Source organism: Acipenser ruthenus, chromosome 25, assembly GCF_902713425.1.
Source record: "Acipenser ruthenus chromosome 25, fAciRut3.2 maternal haplotype, whole genome shotgun sequence".
Classification (NCBI taxonomy): Eukaryota; Metazoa; Chordata; class Actinopteri; order Acipenseriformes; family Acipenseridae; genus Acipenser; species Acipenser ruthenus.
The window spans coordinates 10013059-10026991 of NC_081213.1; the positions used below are offsets into that span (position 1 = coordinate 10013059).

At 44.1% G+C, this 13933-nt stretch overlaps 1 protein-coding gene across 1 annotated transcript in view; it reads right to left on the reverse strand.

Annotated features, from left to right (window-relative positions):
• LOC117413636 (lysosomal-associated transmembrane protein 5) overlaps positions 1 to 13466 on the reverse strand; it is a 28108-nt gene extending 14642 nt beyond the window's left edge. The window contains exons 1-3 of the mRNA XM_034022864.3: positions 13303 to 13466; positions 8796 to 8901; positions 1911 to 1987 (exon numbers count right to left, since the gene is read on the reverse strand). Of these exons, the coding sequence (XP_033878755.2) occupies positions 1911 to 1987; positions 8796 to 8901; positions 13303 to 13404 (285 nt within the window). The 5' untranslated portion in view covers positions 13405 to 13466. The remainder of the gene's footprint in view (positions 1 to 1910; positions 1988 to 8795; positions 8902 to 13302) is intronic.
• Between the last annotated feature and the right edge of the window lie 467 nt (positions 13467 to 13933).

The following is a 13933-nucleotide window of genomic DNA, read 5'->3' on the forward strand; positions in this document are numbered from 1 at the left end:
TGCTCTCACAGGACCCGTGCCTCCCTCTCTACACAGCCTGCTCTCACAGGACCCGTGCCTACCTCTCTACACAGCCTGCTCTCACAGGACCTGTGCCTACCTCTCTACACAGCCTGCTCTCACAGGACCCGTGCCTACCTCTCTACACAGCCTGCTCTCACAGGACCCGTGCCTACCTCTCTACACAGCCTGCTCTCACAGGACCCGTGCCTACCTCTCTACACAGCCTGCTCTCACAGGACCCGTGCCTACCTCTCTACACAGCATGCCCTCACAGGACCCGTGCCTCCCTCTCTACACAGCCTGCCCTCACAGGACCCGTGCCTACCTCTCTACACAGCCTGCCCTCACAGGACCCGTGCCTACCTCTCTACACAGCCTGCCCTCACAGGACCCGTGCCTACCTCTCTACACAGCCTGCCCTCACAGGACCCGTGCCTACCTCTCTACACAGCCTGCCCTCACAGGACCCGTGCCTACCTCTCTACACAGCCTGCTCTCACAGGACCCGTGCCTACCTCTCTACACAGCCTGCTCTCACAGGACCCGTGCCTACCTCTCTACACAGGATGCTCTCACAGGACCCGTGCCTACCTCTCTACACAGCCTGCTCTCACAGGACCCGTGCCTACCTCTCGACACAGCCTGCTCTCACAGGACCCGTGCCTAACTCTCTACACAGCCTGACCTCACAGGACCTGTGCCTACCTCTCTACACAGCCTGCCCTCACAGGACCCGTGCCTACCTCTCTACACAGCCTGCTCTCACAGGACCCGTGCCTACCTCTCTACACAGCCTGCTCTCACAGGACCCGTGCCTCCCTCGCTACACAGCCTGCTCTCACAGGACCCGTGCCTCCCTCTCTACACAGCCTGCTCTCACAGGACCCGTGCCTCCCTCTCTACACAGCCTGCTCTCACAGGACCCGTGCCTACCTCTCTACACAGCCTGCTCTCACAGGACCCGTGCCTACCTCTCACACAGCCTGCTCTCACAGGACCCGTGCCTCCCTCTCTACACAGCCTGCTCTCACAGGACCCGTGCCTACCTCTCTACACAGCCTGCTCTCACAGGACCCGTGCCTCCCTCTCTACACAGCCTGCTCTCACAGGACCCGTGCCTGCCTCTCTACACAGCCTGCTCTCACAGGACCCGTGCCTACCTCTCTACACAGCCTGCCCTCACAGGACCCGTGCCTACCTCTCTACACAGCCTGCTCTCACAGGACCCGTGCCTACCTCTCTACACAGCCTGCTCTCACAGGACCCGTGCCTACCTCTCTACACAGCCTGCTCTCACAGGACCCGTGCCTACCTCTCTACTACACAGCTGTCTCTCTACTTGAATGTGAAGACGTTCATTTTGACCCGTATGGTTTGCATCCAGCCCTCGCCTTCCCATTCAATTCAGTGGGCTGAGATGCCAATTCATTACAAACTTCTAAAACTGTTAAAAAACCAAGGCTTTAAAAATAAAAATAAAAATGTTCATCCCCACAACACCATCCTATCAAGTCCTCTACTGTGTTTCTGTTCATCTTTTTGTTTCCAGACTTCTTTATTTTCACTGCAACTCCTGTGAAGCCCATTTATCCAGCAACACAACACCATATTCACTTTCTGTGTCACAAGTAATAGAACCCTTCCTGCACCTTACACTTCTCTGTGGACTCAGCTGGGGTCATATTATCTGTAACACAGGAAGGAAGTGACATGGGGAGTGGAACTGGGGAGTGCTGCGGCAGGATAGATCTTCACCAGCATCTACATGAAAACAAACCTCCCTGGTCTGGATTGTGAAGAAGTAGAAAACATAGAAGAGGAAACTGAGAGAATCCTGCGATAGTGCAACACTGAAGACCGTACAGGACCCTGAAGTCATCGCTGTCCTCAGAAAGGGAGGCTCTTACCTTGAGCACCCCATACAGCAGGCTGAGACCGGTGACAAACATCCCAAAGATCAGAAAGAAGTTGGTGGTTGTATCCACTAAAGGAGAAAGCAAAAGGGGGCATAGTTACTGTATCACATAACATTTTAACTGGTAACACTTGTGATAAAGTGTGGGGTAAAGTGATGGAGGGCAGGTACATAGGGCCACGCCTGGAAAGAAGCATATACACTTTCTGACCACTGATATAAGAAATGCAGTTCAGGGAGATAATGGCGGCGGGCTAAAAGACTACATTTCTCAAGGGGCTTCGAGTGGCTAGAGTACAGGAGAATGGGTTGCACCTGTGCTTAATTAATGATGGGTATTTAAACGCCCCACCTGAGGGGTTCTTTGGCAGTGTGGTGCTAACGTCTGTGAACAACAGAGGAGACTGGAGTGGAGGAATATTAAACACGGTAATAACGACAACTACTGTAGGTTGTGTGTGTCTGTTTTGAAACCAGCAAGAAGCTTAGCTGCCTGGGTGACAGTTAGGGTAAATGGCTGTTGTGTTAGTAAGTTCTCCAAAAAGGAGATAGAGTTTTATTTTGTTTTGGAATTTTTGTTTAAAAATTGGTGACTCTGTGTCCCCATGGCAGGACACAGTAAAACTAATTAAACACACAGGTCCCGCCCTGTAGAGGACCGCTGTGAAAGACCTGCTGAGTACTGTGGTAAATAACACCCCACATTGCCACACACTTTGCATGAGAAGTCTCTAATGATGGTGTATTTACATAGTAGTTACTTAGTAAATACATGTGTACTTACACATTATTACAATGTTATTATGCATAGTTACAATGTGCTTAATGTGTAAATCTTTTTGCATGATATAACCCTAACCCTTTTCTGATAATTGTGCACTTACATATACAGTATTTCAGTAGTTCGGGACAAACACCAATCACAAAATGTTTTAGTACAAATATTTATTGTAGAGAATGCGGAGTATGCGATTTAACAGAAAAGTATGCTGTATATACACATTCATTTGGCATCAAACCTAACTTGGTTTGAGGGTTCGCTGCCTGGCCAACTGGACGAGGCTGAGACCCCCATTTGATAAAATATAAAAACTGTTAAGAAAGGAGGAGATGGGGAGGTGGTGGGTTACGATGAAATCAAAACACAACTGAGAGATAAGTGAAGCGGGTATTTATAGTGCTAACAATTTAAATTAGCTAATGTGTAAATTGAATGATTCAATTTGGTGACGCGGAGATTGGTGTCTGACCCTCCTCCCGAACTTTAATTATAAATTTCATTTCAGTAGTTCGGGACAAACACCAATCACAAAATGTTTTAGTACAAATATTTATTGTAGAGAATGCGGAGTATGCGATTTAACAGAAAAGTATGCTGTATATACACATTCATTTGGCATCAAACCTAACTTGGTTTGAGGGTTCGCTGCCTGGCCAACTGGACGAGGCTGAGACCCCCAAAAAGAACAAGCCGGTCTCAATGCCACAATTAGAATTGAATATAGCCCACTTGAAGGTTTAGCCAACCTTTAACAAATGATCATCAGCACGCATGAGAGGAAAACAAAACCCATTTTTGGGAAATAAACCTCTGGGAATCCATGGCTGATTCGATTGCCCTTCCTCCAGGCAGGCTACTAACACTTAAGAGCACATTTCTGTAAAAGCATTTTTAGGCTCCATAATATTTGTTATAATATAAACTTGGTAAGCACTGGAGGATCAACAACCTAACCGTTTGATAAGAGAGTCTGGAACTCAGTGGAAAAAAGCTGCTACGATTCTGAAGGAAGGACCGGAAAACTGCTCAGCTGCGAATCCGGACCTGGAAATAAATCAGGTGAAAGAAGAACAAATGTTGGGCGACGATTGTTCAGTTTTCGTTAATAAACAGCGGGCCTGAGGGTGATGCGCCCTAACAAAGATGGAGATGGACAAGAGAGAAAGGGGTCATATGGGCTAACATGGGAGTTTAATTTATAAACAAATTGAAAAGCTTTCTCTAATCTTCCTGGTCCGTTTTACTTCTTTTGAGCAGGAAGGAAAGGGTATCAGATGAGGGGATTGCTAGGTCAGAGATTAAGGGGTGAATCTGGGGGTTGAATTTGAGAGCGATGTAGACTCCCAGCACCTATGGGAACCCAAGAAGGCTAAGAGAAAGAGCTGTAAGGTTTTATCTAAAACAGGCAGGAGTAGCTGGAGCAGACGAGAGGCACGAAGAGAGTACATTGATGGCAATAGGTAGGCAAGCAGGAGGAGAAAGAGATTCTGATAGTTGAAGCCCTTTCAGCATTAGTGAAATTTGTGAGTTGCAGAGTGTAGAGCTGGGACACTGAAATTGAGTTTGTAGAAAAACTTGATGCCGGAAATTCAAATCTTATAGCTCTGTTCTTAAGGGACAGAAAATAGGATGACGCTACGGGCACTGAATGATGGAAAGGAATGTTGAATGCAAAGTGAAATTTTAAAGCAATTCCAGGATGACCAGTACATTTGCAGTGAGCGGGGAGTGATGCTGAGAAGAGTTGTTTCTTGAGCCTGCAGAAATCAGGGAATGCAGCAGGTGGCTCACGTGAATGTCAGGTCTGAAAAATGAGGCATCTGAGTTTGCAGGAGGTCTTCTTTGGAAGCCAATGCTCTGAATCTCTGCGTTTGGAAACAAGAAAGAGAATCGATTATATTCAGGTGGCCGAGAATGTGTTGAGCTCTGAAAATGAACTGATGAGTAACAGGTAATCCTTCTGAATATTCTCATTATATGGTGGGAGAATGAACGATCTTGTTAAAGATTTAGACTGTAGGTGAATTATGTAAGTGGAGAAAAATGGATTTTGAGCCCAGGAAGACCCCCAAAAGGAGTGTGGCTACAGCAAATGGACACATTTTGCGCAATGACGAGGAGTGATCGGTTATAGGAATAATGCTGAATTCGTTGGGCCATGGAGCAGAAAACCAATTTTCCCTTGTAGTATCCTCCAAAGCCAAGAGAGGGAGCTGCATCTTTGAACGGCTGAATGTCTTTGTGCAGCAGGAGACAGTTGTCATAAAAGAAAGTACTGCCATTCCTTTCTTTTAGTAGGAGCTCCCACAGGCGGAGTTCCTTGCGAAAAAAAGGAACCAAACCATGAGTATGACATCATTGAGGGAATCGACAGAAAGGATCAAATAGAGAGAAGGTAGGAGATAAAAGCTCTGCCTCGAGGATTTATCCTCATTGCGTACAAATTGCAAAGCATATGACATGGTTTATTTAAATTTCCAGAAAGCTTTTGACAAAGTCCCACATAAAAGATTAATTTCTCATATTGAACGCAGTAGGGATTCGATGAAATGCATGCACGTGGATTAGGGAGTAGTTAACATGTAGAAAACAGAAGGCCTCCAGAGTATGCAGTATTGCGGCCCTGACTGATATTCAAAGAAATGGGAACGGTTTTGAAAGTGTTTGAATAAACTGCAGATAAGCTGAAAGAAGAAAAGCATCTCACAGAGAAGAGACCACTATGGGGTCATGCTGGACACCCATGGCGGCCAGGGAGGTCACTGCAGGGGCCTGCTGAATGCCTGCAGTGAGGGGAGGGTAACCTAAAAGGTTACATTTGGAAGACCGCGGAGGTAAGGAATAGAAGGGGGCTGTGGGGCCCTGTTGAAGCTCACAGCTGGTAGAAAACCATTTGACAGAGAAGGGAGCACTATGGGGGCCTGCTGGACGCCCATAGTGGCCAGCGAGGTCACTGCAGGGGCCTACAGTGATGGGGGGTGGGGAACGCGGGAGCAGCCGCTCCCAACTGTAATTACTGATTAGAGGAGACATCAAAATGGAGCAAGGTAACCAGTGGTGTACTACAGGGATCAGTATTAGGTCCTCTGCTATTCCTAATCTACATAATGATTTAGATTATGGCATAGTAAGCAGACTTGATAAATTTGCACACAACACAAAAATAGGTGGAGTGGCAAACACTGTTGCAGCAGCGAAGGTCATTCAAAATTATCTAGACAGCATTCAGAACTGGGCAAGCACATGGCAAATGACATTTAATAGAGAAGTGTAAAGTACTGCACACAGGCAAGAAAAATGTGCATTATAAATGTCATATGGAAGATACTGAAATTGAAGGAATCTTTGAAAAAGACCTAGGAGTTTATGTTGACTCAGATATGTCTTCACCTAGACAATGTGGGGAAGCTGTAAAAAGGCCAACAAGATGCTCGGATATATTGTGAAAAGTTTTGAATTTAAAATCAAGGGAAGTAATGTTAAAAATGTACAATGCATTAGTAAGACCTCACCTAGAATATTGTGTTCAGTTGTGGACACTTCATTAAAAAAAAAAAAGATATTGCTGCTCCAGAAAAAGTGAAAACAGCGACCAGAATTGTCCCGGATTTAAAAGGCATGTCGTATGCGGACAGGCCAAAAGAAATGAAGCTATTCAGACTTGAACAAAGACTACGCGGTGATCTGATTCAAGCATTCAAAATCCTAAAAGGTATTGACAAAGTCAACCCAGGAGACTTTTTGAACCAGGACCAGGGGTCACAAATGGGAATTAGACAAAGGGGCATTCAGAACAGAAAATAGGAGGCACTTTTTTACACAGAGAATTGTGAGGGTCTGGAACCAACTCCCCAGTAATGTTGTTGACGCTGACACCCTGGGATCCTTCAAGAAGCTTCTTGATGATACTCCGAGATCAATAAGCTACTAACAACCAAACGAGCAAGATGGGCTGAATGGCCTCCTCTTGTTTGCAAATCCTCCCATGTAGTTTAAATGGCCTAGGAGGGACAGAAGATTGCGTTTAGTAGGGGGGGGGGGGGGGAGGGGGGACCGGACAGAAAAGTGGAAATATAAAAAATACAATCCCCTGAGGACAGGCTCAATGGGCATGATTTTAAATGTGTTTGATATATTGGCTTTAGCCAGTCATGCGTTTTTCCCAGCAATTTTGATTAAGAATATGGCGTGGTTGATTTGCATATTGCAGGGAGCAATCTTCATGAGGGACTGTTGATGCTGGATGTGATGGAGTTACGGTGAGCGGAAATGAAGGAAGTTACAGGCGGAATAGCACAGGTTCCTTCAATGAAGTTATTACAAATCTGGCAAAACAATCTCTAGATACAAATGCTCAAAACTGCCGATGAGCAAAAAGAAAAGCATTTCACAGAGAAAGAATCACTACGAGGGCCTGCTGGACGCCCATAGTGGCCAAAGATGTCACTGCAGGGGCCTGCTGGACGCCTGCAGTGAGGGAAGGGAACCAGAAAGGTTATAGTTGGGGTGAAGGGAGCACTATGGGGGCCTGCTGGACGCCCATAGTGGCCAAAGAGATCACTGCAGGGGCCTGCTGGACGCCTGCAGTGAGGGAAGGGAACCAGAAAGGTTATAGTTGGAGGTGAAGGGAGCACTATGGGGGCCTGCTGGACGCCCATAGTGGCCAAAGAGGTCATTGCAGGGGCCTGCTGGACGCCTGCAGTGAGGGAAGGGAACCAGAAAGGTTATAGTTGGAGGTGAAGGGAGCACTATGGGGGCCTGCTGGACGCCCATAGTGGCCAAAGAGATCACTGCAGGGGCCTGCTGGACGCCTGCAGTGATGAGGGGGTGTAACCAGAAAGGTTACAGATGCATATTATACAACAGTGGCGGGTGTCAAAACCCCAGGATAGATCGCGGGAGCAGCCGCTCCTAACTGTAAAAACAATCTCTGGATACAAATGCTCAAAACTGCTGAAGCGCAGAAAGAAAAGCATTTCACATAGAAAGGATCACTATGAGGGCCTGCTGGACGCCCATAGTGGCCAAAGAGGTCACTGCAGGGGCCTGCTGGACGCCTGCAGTGAGGGGAGGTAACCTGAAAGGTTATAGTTGGAGCCAGAATGCTCAGGAACTGCTAAATGAGCCTTTGATTGACAGGTGCGATGGTCCTGCTTTCGGATTTTTCCAGTAGTAGAAGCGCTTCGTGGAGATGCAGTCGGTGCGGGCGAGGTGTTTCGAGTCCGCTTATAATACGCGTAAATTGGGCTAGCTTCTTGAGTCGCGGGTTGGAATTTGTAAAAACACCCATACTGACATGGGTTGGGCTTGTTTTGCGATACTTGGCAACACTGGGTAAAGCAACAATCAGTGCTGACGTCATAGCGCCTGCGACGGGAAGGATGAAATAAAGTAAACAAATTCTCCTTACGTGCTGTAGATTTGAATGGGATGTTGTTGCTACGAAGATAAAGCTGGAGCCGGGAGATCGTCCAGTCTCTGATGTCAGGAGTTGCGGAGGAACGAGTGGCCAGGCAGGAGCCACGGCAGACAGGAGAAGCAGACATCTGGGCAGAGAAGTTTGGAGTGGTAATACCGCCGACCGAAGTTGTCGTGGAGTTGGCCCGGGAAGGGCTGGTTGAACTGGTTGCGTGGATCTCGGCTCCGGGGAAACGGCAAACAGATCATCATACGTAGAAACGGAATAATCCAGAATGCAGCCCATGATGCGTGCATGTACGATGAAATCAAAACACAACTGAGAGATAAGTGAAGCGGGTATTTATAGTGCTAACAATTTAAATTAGCTAATGTGTAAATTGAATGATTCAATTTGGTGACGCGGAGATTGGTGTCTGACCCTCCTCCCGAACTTTAATTATAAATTTCATTGTGCAAAAAAGATTTAAACATGAAAGACGTTGTAACTATGCATAATAACAAGTAACTACTATGTAATACCACAGTAATTAGAGACGCTTCATGTAAAGTGTTACCTTTTAACCTTACTAATTTAAACAAATCATGGCTTAGAATTACATCACAGTGAAAAATAGGGCCCATGCAGCATTTTATTTGAACTGCTTCAGTTTATGTTCCTTGGAGCAGTGAACTCACAGACACGTTCCTTGAAGGAGAGGAAGGGGGGGTGAGGGAATCCACAGCTGTCTTTCCCATAGGAGACTTTCACAATGGTGTCCATCAACAGAGTGCAGCTGAACATCTGAAACACATGAGCGCAACACTGAGTTCATTGTATTGGTTGTTTTAAATGTTGTTGAATTTACCATAGTTCACCATGGCTTGCCATGTTTTTAAATATGTTTTACCGTACTTCTCTGGGCTTTACAATGCTTACCTACACTTGACTGTGCTTTATTACACTTTGCAATACTTTTACTGTGGGACACATTTTTATAAGGGTTGACGACGTTGCTAGCGACAGTTGACCTGTACACCCATCCAAAGTTATACATCTATGCAATGTCTAATACATACAGAATCAACACACACATTCCTCTTCATGGGACCGCTAAGAGATCCTTCACACTTTATCAACCAGAACTAGAGTCCACATCACCCAGTGATATAAGAATATAAGTCAATCTAAAAAGTGTCATTTAAGTGTCTTATTAAGGTTCTACTCCCACCTCGTGGCATTCTGGGGGATGTAGTCCTGCAGCAAGCTCCTGGACTACAGCTTTCCTCCCCCTGCTCTGCCTCACCTGTCACAGGTATATTTTTGGTCAGAAGGTTTCTCTTATTATCCCTGGGGAGGAGATGTTGTGGAGGCGGTACTACGTATGTCACACTTCACATTTTTCCACATATCTGGAGAATCGCTTCTCCAGCTGTCTTGAAACTTGATATTAACGTTATTTAGCAGACGTTCCTGAGAGAATCAGATGATGGGGATACAGGGGGAGGGTGTGTCTGTCAGTACGTGGTCACTGTTTTATACTGATAGCTCGGATTTTGAATTTGCAAGCGTGGTGGAGGATGTATGTTACTTGTTTTATTACCAAGTTCCTTAGTTTTATCGATAATAAACTCTGAGATATAGATGAGAGATGCTACTTGGAGGTTTTGTGGCTAACACTGCCCTCCTGACTCATTTCCTGCTGTGTGCAGCCTCATCTTGATAGAGCATTTTAAATACCAGAAAAGCGGAAGTGTTGATTTCTGAAATGCCTGTTCATCGTCAGCAAGATATTGAGAGAGAGCTCAGAATTTAGCAAGATCAACGCAAGAGAGGGGGAGGGAGATATAGGCGCAAACCAAACCAGTAAACTTGTTTTTGTGATTAAAAATATCTCAGCTCTGTTGCGCTTCCTATTTTCTGTGCACTGCTCAGAGCCTCGAGGTCACAGCAATGAAGACAGCTCCCCTACTAGTACAAATAGTCATACAATTACATTGTAATAAACGAGCCATTACCAATGCTTCCTGCTTACCTGTTACTAGCAATGTTAGACAGGAAAAATACAACCTTTAACCTCCTCGCTTATTCTAACTGTTAAACTCCACAAGCTTGTGTTTCAAATTCAACAACATACCAAATATTACTGGTACCATAGCAATGTATTAGCCCTTTCAAAGAAGTCGCATTTAATGTTATGTGAAGACAATCAGGGAGAGAGATGACAAAGGGAGGGAGGCGTTGCATTTAATGTTATGTGAAGCCGTACAAGGCAGGAGTTGGCAACTTGTCCATATGTGGACACGCATGTCCGTGGCAAAAGTTATCAGTGTCTGGCAAACAGTGTGTGGAATGCAGCTATATCTGAAAATTGCAAGCATGCAGTACCACAGCACCAAGTGATTGGAACATACTGCACTGCTCTACATCCAGATTGCATTCCCTTAGTGCACACCCTGACACTGGGCAACCCATGCAAGGGGGCAATGAGAAAAAGAAAAAACAAAAGAGAAAAGAACATGAAGAAAAAAGGACAAGAAACAGCTGGTAAACAAACATACAAACCCTGAAGTTCTTCTTTTTAAAAACCAATAAATCAGGAAGTGGGCTGTTTCTACACTAGCCAGAAAGACAGCTGTGTTAATGTAAAATATACAGTGAAACACACAGTGAAATATGAGCAAAACAAGACTGAAGATACTCAGCTGAATCTGACTTCTTATTGAAAACGCGTTTTGCTTACTCCAGTCTGTATTATTATTATTATTATTATTATTATTATTATTATTATTATTATTATTATTATTATTATTATTATTAATGTAATGAACTCCTGCCTCTTTAAATGAGAAAGTTTCACTTTACACTCACAAAATGAGACTCGAGTGTTCTCAAGAGGCATTGAATGTATATTTGTTTTGGTTAAAATTTTGTAAAACAAACAGCTGTTTTTCTCCTTTGATGAAAAATAAGAGTTACACACTGGAGGAAATGCTTTGTAAATTAATCCCCCAGAAACCTGATAATACAGAACAGAGCTCCTCTAAATGAAACCCGATAATACAGAACAGAGCTCCTCTAAATGAAACCTGATAATACAGACCAGAGCTCCTCTAAATGAAACCCGATAATACAGAACAGAGCTCCTCTAAATGAAACCCGATAATACAGAACAGAGCTCCTCTAAATGAAACCGGATAATACAGACCAGAGCTCCTCTAAATGAAACCCGATAAAACAGAACAGAGCTCCTCTAAATGAAACCTGATAATACAGACCAGAGCTCCTCTAAATGAAACCCGATAATACAGAACAGAGCTCCTCTAAATGAAACCTGATAATACAGACCAGAGCTCCTCTAAATGAAACCCGATAATACAGAACAGAGCTCCTCTAAATGAAACCCGATAATACAGAACAGAGCTCCTCTAAATGAAACCGGATAATACAGACCAGAGCTCCTCTAAATGAAACCCGATAAAACAGAACAGAGCTCCTCTAAATGAAACCTGATAATACAGACCAGAGCTCCTCTAAATGAAACCCGATAATACAGAACAGAGCTCCTTTAAATGTAACCTGATAATACAGACCAGAGCTACTCTAAATGAAACCCGATAATACAGAACAGAGCTCCTCTAAATAAAACCTGATAATACAGAACAGAGCTCCTTTAAATGGAACCTTATAATACAGAACAGAGCTCCTTTAAATGAAACCTGATAATACAGAACAGAGCTCCTTTAAATAAAACCCGATAATACAGAACAGAGCTCCTCTAAATAAAACCTGATAATACAGAACAGAGCTCCTTTAAATGAAACCTGATAATACAGAACAGAGCTCCTCTAAATGAAACCCGATAAAACAGAACAGAGCTCCTCTAAATGAAACCTGATAATACAGACCAGAGCTCCTCTAAATGAAACCCGATAAAACAGAACAGAGCTCCTCTAAATAAAACCTGATAATACAGAACAAAGCTCTTTTAAATGAAACCCGATAATACAGAACAGAGCTCCTCTAAATGAAACCCGATAATACAGAACAGAGCTCCTCTAGTCTAAATGAATCACTCATTCTATTTTTGAAGTAATATAGTCTCAATACTCAATTCTAGCCCTGACCTCACTCATATCTGCTAGAACAGCATTATACTGTAGCCAGGACTTGCTCAAATGATGTGGGTCTTGGAGTGGTTCATTATATCAATGTTTTTTCAGTCCAAGTCAGTGTTTACAAGTGTAGAATGAAATCCCTGGAAAGACAATAATAACCCAGAGTGTTGTAATAAATGGGTGAAGTTGTCCTTCATTTAGAATATAATAACCCAGAGTGTTGTAATAAGGAAAAAAATCCCTCATTTAGAATCCATGTGTTACTGTCACGGCAAAACTGCACAACAGGGCTAAGAATCAATAGAACAATTATGGTTCTAGAGTCGTCAGCATTGCAATACTACTTGAGCTGTGAGTAGAACCCTACAGAGCACTACACTCAGCCCAGAGTCACCTACACCAAAGATGTTACAGGACACAACAAGATACTCATTCAGATAGTCTATGGACTTGAACAAAAAGGAATTCAACAAATACATCATATTAACAAAATAACATTCAAAAAGCCCAAGCTGGAACACAAAGGCCTCAGCTGTCTTATTTGAGATTGGCGTTTGGAAATATTTCCAGCCGCATATTATTTCATTCACACCAGCTGCCAATACCAACAGCCCTGCTTCTACTAGGTGCGAACATAACAGGAAGCGCCAATGTTTTCAGAAAAATAACTGCAAACCAAAAAAATATTCTTTAAAAAAAAAAGACTTTGTTTTAAAAGAAGATGAAAGAGCTTCTGGATGTATCTGTGGTGCTGCAACTGGAGTTCAAGAAACTCCTTCAAAACTAGATCTAAAGACTTGCATTGAGACTCCATCTCTCTCTAGTTCTCTCTCTCCATTCTCCAACATGAAGACAATGGGGCTGACTTTCAAAGCACCTTTACTCAAAACAGTAAAAAGAACAAACTCCGAAAGGGCACCTGTCAAAGTTACAAACACAGCAGGTATTCCTTTTAACTCAGTTTAAAATGAGTCTCACTTTTAGCAGTCAAGATAATACAACTGGAGCCCTGGGGAGTGAGTGGTGCAAGGCTGGTGTTCAGACTAATTTTAGCCTTTAGCCTAGCGCTGTACGGTGAAAGCCTTACCATGTGGACGAGGCCGATGGCCATGGCCGAGGTGCGGACATGGCAGCACAGGGACCTGGAGGAGTCCAGCAGGGTCAGGGGAGAAGTCTTGGAGGAGGTCATTTCAACGCGTATCTCTCGACCGGGTTCCAACAGGACTGCTCAACACTGCGGGGATGCTTGTTTCTGAGTTCAGACTTCCTTCCTGTGCTGTGGCTTTATCACGTGGCTGCACTGCAGTGCATCACACGTATTCCACTAGAAATGTTTTTTTTTGCTTTTTTTAGTGTGTGTAAAAATGAAGCTTCCCCATGGGTATAATGTAAGGAGATATCAAGAAATGAACCAACCCATCTTTGATTTAGCCATCTCTGATCGAATTGTTTATAATAATGAAGTAAAATTGATCTGTGAAAGAGATTCTGTACCATTGATATGGCTAAATTATGTGCTGGTGAAACTGTTCATTTTTACTGGACAGCACAGGTAATGGAATCATAGAATACAGCTGTGTAACCCTGCAAATATGAAGTCAGCATCTAAAATGGTCTCTGAGATATGAGGAGAATTGAGAGTGTGGTGACGAGCTTAGATTAGATAAAGGAGCATTCAGAACAGAAAATAGGAGGCACTTTTTTACACAGAGAATTGT